General features: G+C 46.0%; 1 protein-coding gene across 1 annotated transcript in view; it reads right to left on the reverse strand.

The window, feature by feature from the left end:
* Positions 1 to 6,891: 6,891 nt before the first annotated feature.
* Positions 6,892 to 16,443, reverse strand: part of MAP3K20 (mitogen-activated protein kinase kinase kinase 20) — a 95,560-nt gene continuing 86,008 nt past the window's right edge. The window contains exons 17-20 of the mRNA XM_052791194.1: positions 14,966 to 15,082; positions 13,357 to 13,431; positions 12,148 to 12,298; positions 6,892 to 7,874 (exon numbers count right to left, since the gene is read on the reverse strand). Of these exons, the coding sequence (XP_052647154.1) occupies positions 7,195 to 7,874; positions 12,148 to 12,298; positions 13,357 to 13,431; positions 14,966 to 15,082 (1,023 nt within the window). The 3' untranslated portion in view covers positions 6,892 to 7,194. The remainder of the gene's footprint in view (positions 7,875 to 12,147; positions 12,299 to 13,356; positions 13,432 to 14,965; positions 15,083 to 16,443) is intronic.

Genomic DNA, 16,443 nt, shown 5'->3' on the forward strand with positions numbered 1-16,443 from the left:
ACGGTAAATACTTAGACATTGTGCTCTGATAGGTAGAACCAGAATTTGTAAAATAAATGTAAATTTAAATATTTAGCATGTATAATCAGTTTATAGCCAAGACCAACTGTACCAGCTCCACAAAATACCTCCACAATGCAATTAGTATCTTTTTCCTTTTTTCTCTCTCCAAGGAAAAACAGATTTTCTCCTTTTAATTTAACAGGTTTGTATCTCCTTGTGCTTTGCTGTAAGTTCCTTATTAGTAAAGGCTGGGTTGAGATGCATCCTGCATGTTGAATTGAAGGTGGTCATGTCTGATCCTATTCGATACAATGTTTCTTTGACACAAACTGTCGAGACCATAAAAATGGGAAGAATAAGAGAAGGAAAACCAAAGGCATAAATAGAGCCCAAGGAGAGAAAAAGTGCAGTTGATAAATGCCTCTAGGAACCTATATTCATCAGCGCACTAAAAGAATGGCTGACACGTGGTCAGTTTTGATAGAAATCTTAATGATTATTCCAAGTATACATCGTAGCAGATCATTCGGAGCCAGAGCATTGTGATGCACATTATGGGAGTGTAATTATAATGCTCATTTGAGTATCCTGTAGCCATTCCACAAAATGCATAGCAAAAAATGTTGATCAAAAGTAGCTGTTGTTGATATGCAGTAGCCACTTTTAAAAGCTCAAGATCCCAGCCCTTTCACTCTTGGGCTTTGATTTATATTTCCCTTTGAAAACACAAAATGGATTAAGTCACATGTCTCATAAAGAAATTGCTTACAAAATGTTCCGCAAATGCATAGCTGTGGGAAACAGGAGGCTATCAGAAAATAATAAAAAATGCTTACTGCAGTCTGGTTTTTTGCTCTTTTATATAAGCTGTGCCGCTGCCTCTTTGTGAATGTTGATTTGCATTGCCTCCACCAGCCTTCAGCGAGATGCAGTTGCTGGGCAAGGATGGGAGTGGAGGGACAGGCGGTGGCTTAACCCCAGGGACATCTCTCCTGGCAGCTCCCTCAGGAGGGAGGAAGGGGGGGGACACCAGGTAGAAAGCCTCCTTCAAGGCTCACTACTGCCTGCTGGGGGGTCCCCAGGGCACACCTCAAGGTTTCAGGGCCTTCTTGTGGTTTTTTCACAGCATGAGGGAAATGCCCTCTCTCTGCTGCAGGGAACCCTCACCTTTCTTGCTAAGGCAGGAAAATAAATGTGTATGTTGAGTCCCAGGTATATTAAGCCACTTCATTCTACATAGCACAGTGTTCGTGTCTGTAGTCCATCGCCACCTGCAAAACCGCCTCATGAAGTTTCTGGGAGGATGCACTGACCCTTGGGGCAGGTGGGCAGCTGGGGCATGAGCGGTGGGATGCGGCTGAGGGGAGCGTAGGTGGTGCTGCGGTGGGAGCTGCAGAGAGGGGCCGCACGTTTTACCCCCAGCTCTTGGCCACCCTGGGCTGCCGCTGCCTTCCAGCGCCATTCCTCTGTCCTCCGAGATGTTAATCTCAAATGCCCTGTATTTACATGTACTCAAACGTGATCTTGGCAGACCCTTATTAGTGTTATTGCCGTAATAGACTTCTCCTCCATAACCTCTAACTTTTTGCAACAAACTGGCTTGAACTGCTAAGCTTTGGCACTTCATTAGATAAGAAAATTATGTAAAACCCTTCTATGGTGGATGCATATACAGAAAATAATTCTGTCAGATGTAATTTTCAGAGGTAGCACAGCTATTTGGTTCCATTTTAGTGATGTGAGATGTCAGAAGGTCTTCGGTTTGGGGTTTTTCTACAATTACAAAAGCAACTGCCCGTCTTTCCCAGCCTAAAGTAATAATAATAATAATAATTAGGTCAAAGTGCATTCTCTAGCACAATCAAAAAAATCAAGTGCTTATTCGTTGATGCATGGTCCAGTATTCTTGGCAGTAGATTTATAGGAAGTCTTAAAATACTTGGATTTTGATCCTAAGCAGCATCAGCTGAGCTGGAGAGGAGGACAGTGGTAAGGGGTGCCCTGGCCAGGGGCTGTCACTCTGAGTGAGGAGGGAAAGGGGATGCAGAGGGTTTGGGCAACTTCTGCTCCTTAAATCAGCTCAGCAAGCTGCCAGATTGTGGTCAGCGTATGGGGTTTTGGTGTGTGCCCAGGGAGGGTGGCATTGCTGTCAGACATGGCCAATTGCGAGAAAATAATCAGTGGGAGCAGGTTAGAAAGAGCAAAACTGCAGTAGCAAGTATTTTCTTTAAAAAGTAAACAATGTCCAAAACCACCCATCCTTGTTTCACACTGATGCCAGCGAGAAAGCAGGTTCTCACGGGGTGTTAGTTGAGCTGTGGCAGCACTGCGGGGGGAGGCGCGAATGGGCGCTCTCTCCTCCCAGCTGAACAGGAACTGGGCTTGCTTTCTCTAGCATTTCACAGAAATAATCAACCAGCAGCAATGACATCCATGATCCCCAGCCCTGAAAACCACCGTTCCTGGGGGCATGGCAGTGTTTTGTCCGCTGGCATGGCATCATTGAGGTCCGAGTGTAGATGGGGAGACAGAGGGGCCACTGGCACCCCCCTGCTGCAGGCAGGTCTCAGCAGCATCAGTACAGGATGATCAGGTCCCATCCCACCCAGTCAGTATGACTAGATTCCCCACAGCACAGAAGTACAGCGCAGTGGCAGCAGTCGCACAGGCTGAAACCCTGACAGCCTCGTTCCCCAGCGAAAAGGGATCTGACAGCCACCCCATCTCCCCTCTCTGACCATTACTTCTTTTTATTTTCCTGATGAGCCCAGTGCAGGCATAACATTTCGGTACGTGCTTTGAAATCAATATGAGGCCAAAGCAACAACTAGAAATGCTGCAAGAGAGAGAGATTACAGCACTGTCCAAATCAAACACTGACCTGGGTGAAATTCCTGCCCGGGCCATAAAAAACAACCACTGCAACTCCGCTGCCCTGGGATGAATTGACGGTCTACTCATGTCACAAGGGGTTAGGGTGAGGAACAGCCTGGGGTTGTTTATGATTTCAGGGCCCCTTGGACTGTTCAGTGGGCTGTCACCTCTGCGACAATCATCCTTCTGTGAATTTGCAAAGGCTCTGCGGGAAAAGGCAAGGCTTGTGTGAGGGGTTGAGCTGGGAGACGGGTTACTCTGCTGTTTCATCCTTTCCCCACCCAGGCAGATGAGCAGCTACAAAAGCCCTCTGAGCAGCTCTCCCCCTTTCAGAAATGCCTTCAGCTCTGTCGAGCAAGTTGCATGTGGGCAGCCCCCTCAAGCCCTGGCTGCATGTGAACAAAAGCAGTCTGTGTTTGCAGGACTGGGCAATGTTTTTGCTCCAGGGAGTCTCACATTCACATGCTGCCTGCTATGCTTAGGAGCAGAGTTTCACAGGTGCTGGTACAGCCAGCTGGTTTGCAGCACAGCAGCATACGTGCCTCTGACCTGCAGGACACAAGGAACGTACCCCGAGAGTGCAGTCACTTGGCCCCTTCCCCATGCAGCACCACACCATGCTGCTGGGCTAGCTGTCGGTCCCTCTGCAGAGCGGGTCCCCAGGACACTCGCCTCTTACGAGCAGTCCTGCTGACAGTAGCTGCAGGTACCCAAGCACTGCTGGGGAAATCTGTGTACTGGGAAGCCAATATCCACCAGGGTCAGACCCAGTTCTGGGACACCTTGCCGAGCTAAAGAAGAATGATTGCTAACCTCAGTGTGAAGCGCCTGCTCTCCATCCTCCTGTTTTTCTTTTCTTTTTTTTTTCTTTTTTTTTTTAAAGACATCCTTAGGTATATGGGAAAGACAAAAAAAGAAGCTTAAAAAAATTGAACCACACATTTTGTTGGCAGAAAACCAAAAAAAGCCTCAGCGTCATTTTTGTTCATGCCATGAGGATATCAGCTGTGGGCCGAAAGCCTGTAAGGTTTCAGAAAACCAAGGGCCATAATGCTGAGGTTAACCTGCTCTTCCTGTCTGAGCTGAGCATCACTTCTTCCCTCCCAACCCACCGGCAGGGTTAAGAACTAATGGCTGGAGAGAGACACTGCTGTTCACCTTGAAACCTTTTTGCCGATATCTGGCATCCAGAGGGAGCAGCGCAACTCAAGATCCAGAATAAAATGTTGCTGTGTAAGCTCTGACAGTCACAGTCTCACACTTTAATTAAAAAAAAAAAAGAAAATCTGATTTTGTAAACGTTCTCCCCATTGGACGCAAATACCCACTCACTTTGGACGCCCAGTTCTGAATTTGCCTTCATGAGTTCTCCACTATTTTTCATCATCCATTCCAGCAGGCATCCCAGAGCTAGCTTCTTATAATTCAGAGCATTTTGAACTATGGAAAAGGAAAATGCAGGTACCTTTTGGGGATTAAGAAAACAGGAACATCAGCACATGGAGATACAAAGACCAAGAGAAAGGAGAGCCACGAAAATGACGGGCGGCTCTACAGCAGTGATATTTTGTGCCACTTGCAAAGTCAGACATGGGGGGAGGGTGTAGCACTGCCGAGGATATGTGTATGAATGGAGGGCAGTGTGTCCAGCTCCTAGTGTGCAAATCTAGACCTACTGGTACTTAAATATGATTGGCTTTAACAGACTTGTACAAAAACCCTAAGGTAACGCAGCATGGCTCCTTTCCAAAGAGCAGACATTTGCTGAAGTGTAGTTGCCCAAGACAGTCTGATTTTCCACATCGCTGTGCACGATCTTCTAGCTGCGTGTTGGTAAAACATGGAAATAAATTGCTTGGCTTCATAAAGTACTGGGGGGTGAAAATGTAAGCACATTTTGACTTATAATGAATTATTACCAAGATAGGGAGCAGCCACATTAAGAGTGATGAAAATGAGACGGAAAACTAGAACTTGCTGAGACTTTTGTTTTGGGTTTTTTTTTGACGAGTTCACTCACTGTTGCTTTAACCAGCAATGCTGTTGCAGCAAAAGGATTTCTAATCAGTCACTATTGCATGATTGTTTAATTTTAATAGGTGTGATCAATACCATCCGCTCCTTCTTTAAATGCTAATGAACGCTTTAATACAACAGATGTGGACACAGTGCATTGCAGATTAAAATTAGGCACAGCATTAAATTGCTTACAAACAGCAGAGGAATCCTGCTGGACATCTTGACAATCAACCACAGGCAGCTGATAAATCTTGAATTGCCACCACCAGCCCACAGTGTCTGCTGGGTAGGGCCTTGTTTTCAGACGTGTACAACTACACCACCATCTTCATCACCTTGGAAGAGAAATGTAACTTTCCAAACTCTTGCAGTTTCTTTCTAGGATTTGTGCAGGCCCAACCGTGAAACAAGATCTCACTTCCTGAGATTCATATCCAAATTTTAATAACACAAGCACATTTCCAGCAAGTGCTGTCAGGTGTGGTTACTATCAGCTGGTATGCTCCAGCCCATTTTGGTCATGGCAAGAAATGTTAGGGAAGGATCCCCAACCTAGACAAAATCCCAGTGTCCCGCTAAGTTGTGACAGAGAAACATCCAGTGGTGGATTGTCCGCATCCCCAAATTATTTGTCAGGTTCAGTAAACCAGGGCCAGAAGCTGGGTTACTACCTAGCTTTCAACCAGTTTGAAGCCACAAGAAAGCGGCAAGCTCTGTTATCACAGAGCATCATGTGCAGCCCCATTCACTTCCAGGTAAAGCTTCTTACTATTTTTTCTGATCTTAAGTGTTGTCAGAGGAAATGGTGCTTAAATGACAGAGATCCAATTCCCAACACTTGGTATCAGTTGTGTCCTGCTCCATTGGTTTTGGTGGACCCTGTCCTGAATTCATGAAATGTGTGTTCCAGTTCACTCTGGTAGGTATTGGGAAACCCACCATGGGGCTCAGCACTCATTGGGGCTGGTGGGAATCAGAGGGAGGAGAGCTGCGTGTACCCCCAGGAGTGGCCTTTGTGTGGAGCAGGAAATTTACATGTCCTTTTGAGCATCCAGTGACAGGACTATGGTGATGGGGGTCATCGAGGGGGTGACAAGCCAGCAGCTCCTCCACCATCGCTCACAACTGCGTGCCAGCAAGCACTGCTTGGCATGGATGGTATGTAGCACCTTGTTCAAAGGCATCTCTAATTTACAGTTTCTTGGCTTTCAGAGGGTATCATGCGTTGCTTTGGGTTCAGCTCCCTTTATCTGTTTCTTCTTTTTTTTTCCCCTCTTGCATCTTGGGAAACCCTAACTTTTTTTTTTTCCTTTTTAATTGTGTGAAATCAGCTTGGAGTGAAAAGGCCAAGAAGAAACTTTCTGACGACAAGCGAGTCTACAGCTATGTCTTTGTTCTCGGTGGAGCTAAAGACCACATTAATCAGAAACTTTGCTGACCTTGTCTTTACTACCTGAAGACTGAAAGACAAAAGCGACACAGTCTGGCCACATTTAAAAATTCAATTAAAAAATGCCTGCTGCCCAGGGAAAAACATTATCATAGACCTCAGTGGGGTTAGATGTAACTACGATAAAGGAAACGCCTTTTTCTCCCTCTATTTTTATTTTTTTCCCCAAAAGAATAAAGCTTATATTTTGTTTCTCCTTCTGATTACAACAACCGTGTATGTGACAGAGTGTGCTCAGTGCTGTCGGGTAGCTGGTGTTGGGGCTGTTAGTAAAGAGCGAGGTGAGAAATTCCTGAGAGGGGATGGCAAGCTGGAAGTGGAGAAGTGAAGCTACTGGAATGGACCTGAAGAAAAATCTCCCTGCATTCCTGTTTTTTCAGACTATGCTGGTTTGATAAAAATAGTACCTCTTTCCTATAGCCCTGGCAGAAGCAGATTGAACAGGGGGTGAGGAGACCCCCTCAGAGCCGGACTTGGCATCTGGAGACATAAGCGAGGCAAGATGTAGCAGCACAACTCCTTCCCTAAGGATGAAAAGGAGAGCCTTTCGTTATGGCACCCAGCTGTGCCTTACTGATTTTATTATTGAAATATTAAGCAAATCAGTGGCTATCCAGTCAGCTGAGAACACGAGCAGCCAAACGGAGGGGAGAAAATCAAATGAAATCCCTCGGCACTGACCATGACAGGAGGAGAGGTGGGCAGCTCTCCCCTTCCATGGGCAGGCCCGGGGCTGCGCAGGCCAGCGAGGGAGGTGGTGTCCCAGCTTCCGTGTGGTGAAGTAAATAGGAGCAGGCATATCTTCTCTAGGTTGAACCTTCAGTTAAATAAAGGGGCAAATTCCTCCCTCAGAACGTCCTCCGGCCCCGCCAGCTCCCCTTGGGCCTCTCCTTCCCCGGCTTGCTGGCGGTCTGCCTGTGGGGCTTCTTTGCATGCTGCACCTTTATCCACCCCCCCTCGCTGACTCTGCTCTCTCCTTCGCCCCTCCTGGGCTCGCTCTCACCCTGCGGGGGCATGCCCGGGATGGCCTTGAGCTGGGGGGGGCTGCGGGGGTACCTGCGGTGCTGGGAGGCCGGGGGGGCCACTGGTGAGGAAGTCCTGCAGGATCTTCCCGAGTGCCGGGGGGGCACTGGGGAGCTGGTCCCGCTGCACCGCCCATCCGAGGAGCTGCGGGAGTTCCCGCTGTGCGAGGCGTTTCTGCCTTTGCCGGCAGACCTGTCCCTCTCCGAAGGGGTGTCGGAGGCCGTGCTGGAGGTGCTGCTGCCTTTCGAGTTCAGGTGCAGATTTGAGAGGTTTCTCACCAAACTGTGCGAGAGGGGAGAGGAGTTTCTGGAGTGGCTGATGGACGTGAACTGGTAACTGACGGGGCCGCGTGTCCTCCTCACGGCAGCGGCGTAGGAGTCCTGGCTTCGAAGGTAGGGCAGGTAGTGGGTGACAGTGGTCGGGCTGTGGGGGTGGCCGTGCTGGAGAGAAATGGCTTTTGCTATTTGGTGCATCCGCAGCGTCTGCATCCACTGGCTGTCGATGCCTGGCAGGGAAATGGAAACAGAGTCAGCTTTCTGTGAATTGATGGAAAACCACCCTCTGGTTTACCGAAGTTGCGAGGTTAGGCACCAGGGTTTCTCTTGGAAGAATCTCAACATATCTCAAACCACCCTTTCCCTCCCAGCCTTGCAGCAAATAGCCCTAGGTTTGAGTATGTTCAACCTTATGGTTGAACATAATGTTGGACTTTTAAAATAGCAAGTGATGCAAATATTTCTGATGCCAGTGCAGATTATGGAGCTTAGACTAGAAGACACTTACTGAACCATCCATTTGGCTGTTCAGGTGGGTTCCCACTCCCAAGGGCCTCCCAGTGGTCTTAACCCAACCTGGTTTTAAACATTTCCTGTGATGCTCCTGGCAGCCTCGGCAGATTTCTCCACAGCTTTCATTGCAAAAGTGCCTGGAGACCTCCAGAGCAGGCATAGAGTGGGCACCCAAGGTGCTGGCACCGCTGCAGCATCACCCTCCACCTGCGTCTCTCCCAGCCGGCACTGTCACGCTGTTCGCAGACGAACACAGAGACAGAGGTGGTGCAGACACCAGTGCAAATCCCTACTGCGGCAGCCAGACTCACCTCCTCTCCCTCCATTTTCTCTTCAAACTGCTACACTCCACAACAACCAGGGCCACTTCAGTTGTTACTATTACTACAAATTCAGAAGTCAATCCATTTTGCATGCTCCAGATACTGAGTCTAAGCCCCAGCTACTCCGCTCTGTCTGGTTTCATGCAGAAAATCAATTCTGTATGTGGAAAAGCTGGTGAGGCAGAAGGCTTCAGCCAGGATAGCTCAGACAGTGCTTAACTGTGAGTGATTCGGGGTATTACAGTTCCCTCTCACCTACTGTCACAGCCCTGCGGTTGTAACAAAAGTTGTAGCTCCCAGAGATCAGACTGAAGCACTTTTGAAAGTCAGTCCTGTGGTTTGCACGAAAGCCTATAGCAAATACGATAGTTGTAAATTTTCCATTTGAACTGCGAGGGCTGCCTGGTTTGCTACTTTATGTGTAGAGCAGAGACCAGGAATTCTCCCCTTATCCAAGGCCACGGCTCTGGCCAAAAACCCATGGGGAGCAGCTTAAATAATTTTGCTCTAGAGAGATTTGAATGACTTGTCCTTAAAGATTGCTAGTATCATTCCAAGAGGAAAGCATAACCCTGCCAGCTTGAAGCAGCATAAATGCGACCAAAATGTTATTCTCTTCAGCAGAGGACCCCAGCTCCTCTCTTGCCTTTTGCTGGTTTTCCAGGGAAAGACTCCCTATGCTGTGGGCCCTCTGCCTCTTGCTGCAATGCTGCATTGGCTGTGGGGAGTTTTATGGGAGCTGGGTAGCAGCTCTGTCCTCGTTAGGATTGCTGCTGTTAAGACGTAATGGATGGTCTCTTCCATTCCTCCTTTCCCCAGACTTTGCTTGAATCCCAAGAGATTTAAATCATTTCAACTTAATGTCAAATATGTCAAAAGGAAACTGTCTTTCCTGTCAAAGTGCGAGCGTGACACCGCCACAGCAGATAGCTCTGGCTGCACTGAGAGATGAACCTCCTTTCACGGAAAGACAGATGGGAATTGCCTTCTCTGCTTCTTAATCTCCTTGAAAGTCACAGTTTCAAAAGAAACATGCATGCTGAAATGTACTTGCTAGACACCTCCTCCTCTGCCATTCCCTTGTGCCCTCCTACCAAGGCTGTGGATGTAAAACACAGACCTCGTAAACTTGGAAGCAGCAGGCTCAGGACTTAAGTTTGGGTCTTCATTTGTTATCAACTCTCAGGTGGCCACCACATGCCCTGTGGGACCAGTGCCGATGCTGTCCTGAATGAGGGGGTCCCTTCAGCAGCTTCAAGCTGTTCAGTCCCTGCTCCTTACAGCCAGCCACAGTCGCTAGCCCAGGGACCAGCTGCCCAGCAGGGACCTCCCAGTGTGTCCTGTGGGGCTGCCTCTCACCTCTCGTGGGCTGGGGGGCTTCTCCCTCATATGCTCTCTGAGCCACCAACTCTATTCACTGAATTAAATGCTCTATGTGGCAGCCCATAGAGGTAGTACCTTCACTGCTGGTTATTTTAGCCTCTTAGGCAGGTATTACCCTTACCTTTGTGCTTGGATTTGGTGGTGTTTTAAACCTGGGGTGGGTGGTCTGGTCAAGAAGACAGGCCAGAAAGTTTACTAGAACTGAGGGACAGCTTTCGTGCTGTCTGGTAACCCACCTCCTCTGAACTGTTCCTATTCACTTGGGTGCTGACAATACATCTGTGCCTTCATGTAACTCCTCCATGTGCCAAAGGGACAGACAAGCTCTCCCACCACTCACCGCAAAAAAATGAAAGCAGCTCGGTTTACTGTGGCAGAGCCAGCCTGTGAAGATACACCACTACACTCTGGTATGGCTGTATGGCTCATCACCCCGAAACCAGGGTAATCTCCATCAGCAGAGCTTATCTGCAGTAAAGATGTATCTTTTAGGACATGCTCTATGTCCCATCTGCATCACAAAACACAGTTGTGTTGCAAAAGGATCATAACTGCTTAGGAATAAGAGCACCCATTTTTGATGTGTCTGTAGTCTGAACCCAGCACCTCTCAATTCACGAGGCCATTCTACATTTGGCAGCAGTGTACAAAATCAGAGTTCACTCTCTGCTGACTGGTACCTTGTTCCAGCTCCTGTGCTGCTTCTCAGCTGTCCCAACCCAAACATTTCTGCAGCCCTACTGTGAAATCAATGAGAAAAACAGCTGTGGCTAACAAACACCTTTGCAAAAAGAACAGCAGATCTTAAAGGCAGAACTGTGCTAGAGTCAACTGAGTTGAGTTTGACTATGTTAGTGGCATACTTTAGTTAGGAAATGAAGACTGCAGTGTAGACCCCACTGTACTATAAATGTATCTCACTGAACAAGTCAAGCCCCAGAAGCCAGAACAAACACTATTCCAGAAGTCAGATAACGATGAGCCAGGGCTCGCTCAAATGGGCAGGCTGAGCTGTGGAAGAAGAGTGCAGTGGGAAGATTTCCACTCTTCCTCACAGCAGAGCAGGACATCAGGAGGACCTATGGGGTCTGCCAGGTTGGCAGCATGTACCTGTCAAAACAGTGCATTTCCCACAGGGGACTTTTTGCCACCCCACGTGCAGCTTCTGAGGCTACAGCCTTGGTATGTGTGCCTCCCCTGCAAGAGCACTGGCCAGAGCAAGAGCAATCTGCACCCACACATCTCTTCCAGGAGGTGCCCTGTATCCAAGCACAACATCTGTGCAAAGCTGTCTGTGTGCTGTGTGGCCAAGAGCAGGAGGGAAGAGCTGGCCGAAGCACTCCTGCTGAGTTTGGGTTGCAGGGAGAGAAAGCCAGGATAAAAGCTGCTAAAAGCACTGGCTCCCAAGATCCTCAAAACAGCTGTGGAAAACTCCATTATTGCCAACAGATAGAGGGTAGAGATCTGTGAGATTGTCTCCTTTCTAAGCAGATGCCTTGCTGACATCCTGGTTGAGAAACATATCTTCATCCCAGGCCCTGCACACTTTGTGTGGGTGCTATAATTCAGTCCAAATCCTCTTGCTATGCCAATACACTTGGCTCCACAAAGCTGAGCACTCTCTTGTCTTGGTGAAGAGGGGTGGATCTGGAGAAGGGCAGATTTGCCAGCTGATCCCCTGATCCAGCGTCCACAAGCAGACTTTGAAGAGCACACCTGCCACTGTGGAAAGGCTACTGTGGATGTGTACACATACGCCAACAGAGAGGGGAAGAAGCCTGGACCATAGGCGGAAACACCTCTCCCAATGACTTACACTGGAGAGGATCAAAAGGTTGACCCAAAGCTGACCCAAGGAAGGGGTGGAAAAAGTGTCAGGATTTAAGGCTGCTTAGTACTGGAAGATGTGAAGCATTTGGGGTTTTGGAGCAGATGGATCTGAGCTCTATGTCTGCTGTTGATGTGCAGCTGCAAGCGACCACAGTAGACGAAAGATTTGTAGCTAATCGCCATTGACTGCTTCCAGCATGCTTCCAATAGGAGCATACAGGTCATCCCCCTTAAACTACATCATGATATAGAACGTTACTACCCAAAGTTTAGCCTTTAAGCTGTCAGACATGCCAGGGTGCTCCTGCATGCATCTACGAAGACATCACAGGGACCACAATGCCAGCTGACGCTGCAAGGTGTGCTCTGTTGTTGGAACAGAATAATGGCATTGACTTTTTGCTGTTCTCCCCATATATACCTTGCCCATGTCAGCAATAAAGTACTGACTTACTTGAGTCAGATCTGCTCCGTGAATTCCCCTCCGAGTTGGGGAGCGAGGTCTGTATCATGAGCTGTACTGTCTCGACCTCGTCCTGTGCTTTCACCTTGCTCCAGCAGATAGCTTGGATGTGCCTGGTGCTTTTGGGAGCTCTAACGTCACTCTGCTCAGGAAGGACAAACCACGCATGAGGACGTAACGCATATGAGGACAAAACAACACACAACCCACTAAGCTCTCCTACGAGGGAACTTCCACTAGTGCCTGGGCGGCAGCAGCGTTTTCAATATAGAGTCTGTTTTGAAAAACCACTTAGCCAGTTCTCAAGTATTTTTAGACTCTAGATAATTTTGGCTGGTATTTTGTGATTATGCTAAAAATGTGGTAGTGAATAACTGTTTCAATTCATGTACCATGTGGAGGAAAGATCCAAAGGCCTTCCTCTACAACACAAAAATATATTTTACTAGTTCTATTAATGTGAGCATCAAATGGGCAGTGCTTTCTGCTAAAGGAGGTAGGACTAAGCAGGTATTTTTGCAGGGGGACCCTCCACAAAACTTTCCTGGAGTATCAAGCTCTTCAATTTGCTGTTAAGGGCCTATGACTCCTGTGAGAAACTTCATGCTGAAAGAAAACTACTGTTCTCCACTTCTGAGACAGGCAAGCAAGGTCCAGGATTTCCCTGTCTCTCCATCACTGCTTGAATCTTTGCTCAGGACAGTGCTGCAATCTCAATTATTAGCCTCCTTGTGACGCACAGCATTGGTCTTTATAAAAACACTTTTGTAAGTAACTGCAAACTCTTTTTACAAAGGCTAATTTCTATCACATTAAATTGTCTTCCAGGTTTTATTTTGTCTTATTTTACTCTTGACTTCTCATTTTATTTCTTCTCCTGTTGCTACTCTGCTCTCCTAATTAGCACTTCATTGAAAAGGAAACAGTCTCTTCAAGTAATGCAAACAACACTGACCATTACACTTCAAGCAAAAGGAGTTTTTGTCCTTGAGAAAAAGAGCCATCCCAGGCAGCAGTCTGAGGATATTGTCTCTGTAAACCTCATTCAGGTTTTGCTCTGAACTTTAGATTTTACAATTAATTACAGGCTGCTGAGACTTGATTATAGGATATAACAAAGCCAGAGGATGCTGCTTCCACACCTCCCATGTAGGTTTTATCTTGGATAAACAATTTTTTAATTTGTTTCTTAGAGCTTACCTCATACGTAACAACACATTCTACAGACTGGTGTTCTTCTATCCCCACAATCCATTTCTCCATTACAAATGGTGGCTGAAAAAAACATGGTGGGAGTTTTATAAGGTGCTCTTCATCTCCCGACTTGTTTCTGAAACACCCCAAAGATATTTTCAACATTTGCCTTTTTTCATCTGCTCCCATACTGTTAACATCAATACTTTTCTTAAACTCTTATGAGACAAAGCAATATATTTTGGAATTATTTACTTCCTTGTTTTCAAAAGGAAACTGAGAAGAGATTTCTATAAATAACAAAATAACAGACAGTAGGTAAGACAACATGGAATGTTTTCATGGGGGCATAAACCTTTTTCATTTTTGTGCATGTACAGTTTTTTTTTCTGCTAGACTTACAGAGGCCAGCAAGAAGAAATATCTAGAGAGTTTCGGAGATATTCCCTGACAGATATAAAAATGTTGAAGTATGTGAAAAGTTAATGTTATTGTATCTAGTTATTACTTTATTTAACTGTAAGCCTTTTTTTTTTTTAAGGAAAAAATTAAAATATCCAAGATGAAAATTAAATAGAAAACTATTTTGCAACAAAATAATAATAATAATAGTAATTTTAAAAAATCATAAGTGTTGTTCCAGAAATCACTAACTATAAAAACAGTATTAGCATGAATTAAATATGAGAATCCTTTTTGGCAATTAATCGTATTTTCACATTTTCCTTAAAATTCTGACTGTTGAGAATCTGATTTTCAGTTTTTCCTTTAGAAAAAATAACCAAAGGTTCCCCCAAAATTTTGCCCCAAAAATTCACAGTTAAAAGCATTCAGGAGTTTGGGAGGTTTTATCAGTGCACATTAGAGCAGCATTCTAATTGGTAATCAAGCCGTATATTTTTTCATTTAGGAATTTATTTTGTTAGCTATTATCAAGTGGAGCATATTAATAAAAACAAACAATTAAAATAACAGCAAACAGAATGCCCTCTGCATTAACAAAGCTTCTGTTTCTTACGGTAAAAGTAGTCTGAATGCTGGCTGGTAAATATTTACATGCAGGTTCTGAAATAAGGTGAAATGCCCAGTGACACTGAATTGCAGATGTTCAGTGCTGTACTGTCAGTTGATGGGTTTCAGTCTTTGCAACCCACCGTTGCATGAAACAGGGAGTTTTAGAATCATGTAAAAGTTCTAAAACCATGTCAAAAAAAAAAAAAAGAAAGAGAGAAAAAAAAAAAACCAACCCAGACAAATCACATGAAGTTTCAAACTGGAACATTTAAATCACTTTCTTCTCTTGAAAAGGAAAGTAATTTTTGAACATTCTTTTCTTTAAAAGCGGTAATAAATTCAGAGGATATAAGATGGAATTAAAACAAGAAAATATAAATTAGTTCCTTCTCTTATTTTTCTATTGTTAACATTATTGTCAGCTTAAAAGAGAACCAAAATACCTAACTCCTATTATGATACAAATCTGTTTAAAATGTGCATTTTATTTAAAAGCTGTCAAGAGATTGAGCTTCTGCAAGCACAAAAGTCGACTGCTGTGGTATTTTAACGTCTTTGTTTGAGATCTGTGAATTCGTGAAAGCTTTAAGGCTGTAAATACCTTTGTCATCTTTAAAATCTCTACATCAGGTAGGTTAGTGTTGAATGTCACATCTTTTATGTAGGTTATTGCAATTTCATCCCCGTCCATCTCCATGTACATTTTCCATTTACAATCCTATGAATAATAAAAAAAGAATACTGGATTGTTAGAATACAAATAAAAAAACCCAAAATGAAACAAAACTGAAAGCCAAAACAACCCAAAACCTAATCCTCAATATATGGGGAAAAAAATAACCCAACAAGAAAGGTAAGGAACATACATATATTTTAGGATATGCACATTTTCCAGTAAAAGTGTTGATAACAGAAAACCCTCGGGTTCTCTCATTCACTCTCCTCTTAGGTCACCCTGAGAGACAGTCACCATGCTGACAGGTGTAGATGCCTTCAGAGGTGTGGATCCCCACCTGGACGGACAGCCCGTTCGAGTGGGCAGTGCGGGAGCTCTGCACACCCGCATGGTGGTGGAGGCACAGGGCAGCAGTGGGAGCTGTCACTCGGGGTCACAGCCAGCCCCAAGGACATCTTCCCGGTGAACCCAGGAACAAATAACCAGAGGGTCTGTGAAACACCGTTAAGACAGTTGCTCAAATAATGGGCAAGAGGATGAGCTGGTTATTACAGCTCACATTTCAGATACTGAGTGCCCAGCGAGGCACTGAGCTCAGCTTAGAAATTAATCATAGTCAGTCTAATAAACCAAAGCAATGAAAGGTATCCTTAAATAATCCCATGAGCCGAACACGGGGCCAACATCCAACACTTTGCACAGGAGTGAGTCTGCAGAAGCTGACGGCTCTGGCAGCATCGTGCAGAACATCCCACGCAGGCTGAACGCTGGGACCGGGGTTTGTGCCTGTGGCCAGGGAGGCTCCCACTGGGGACCGGAGACTGCCTGTCCATGGTGCAAACCAGCCAACATCTGCTGGTGTGCCCAGTAGGTGCTTTGGGGATTAGGTACTATCCGGTGCACTGAGCTCCTCCAAGAATCAGTCCCCTGAGGGATAACAGGGCTGCAGTGAAGCAGAGTGTCTCCATCTCTGTGCAGGCAGGAGATCTGCCCTTCACAGAGACAGGAGCTCCTCCAGACATGCCCGTGGTTCAGGAGGGTCTGTGTCTGCCGCACGCCGCCAGCCGGGCAAGTGCGGTCTCAGTGTTTGCAGGAGGCAGTCTTCTCCTCAGTTCTGCTCAGAAAATGCAAAAACTTTCAATGGGGACACAGATGGCCGCTTAGGGCCAAGGGCTTGCGTAAGCAGTTATTTGCACACACAAACCTACAGCAGCCTAAAAAGTATCCGTTCGCACATGCGATTATCTGCTAGTGTTTGCACGTGCATCTCTCATAAATGTAACGTAGGAGCTCAGCCCTCAGAAGTCTCAAAGCTTTCAATCAGGCATTGAATTGGCAGTTCCAAGATAAAAGAAAACTGGAGTATAATAATTTCTGAACCGCAACAACAAATTATGCTTATG

This window comes from Harpia harpyja, chromosome 7 (assembly GCF_026419915.1).
Source record: "Harpia harpyja isolate bHarHar1 chromosome 7, bHarHar1 primary haplotype, whole genome shotgun sequence".
In the NCBI taxonomy this organism is placed as follows: Eukaryota; Metazoa; Chordata; class Aves; order Accipitriformes; family Accipitridae; genus Harpia; species Harpia harpyja.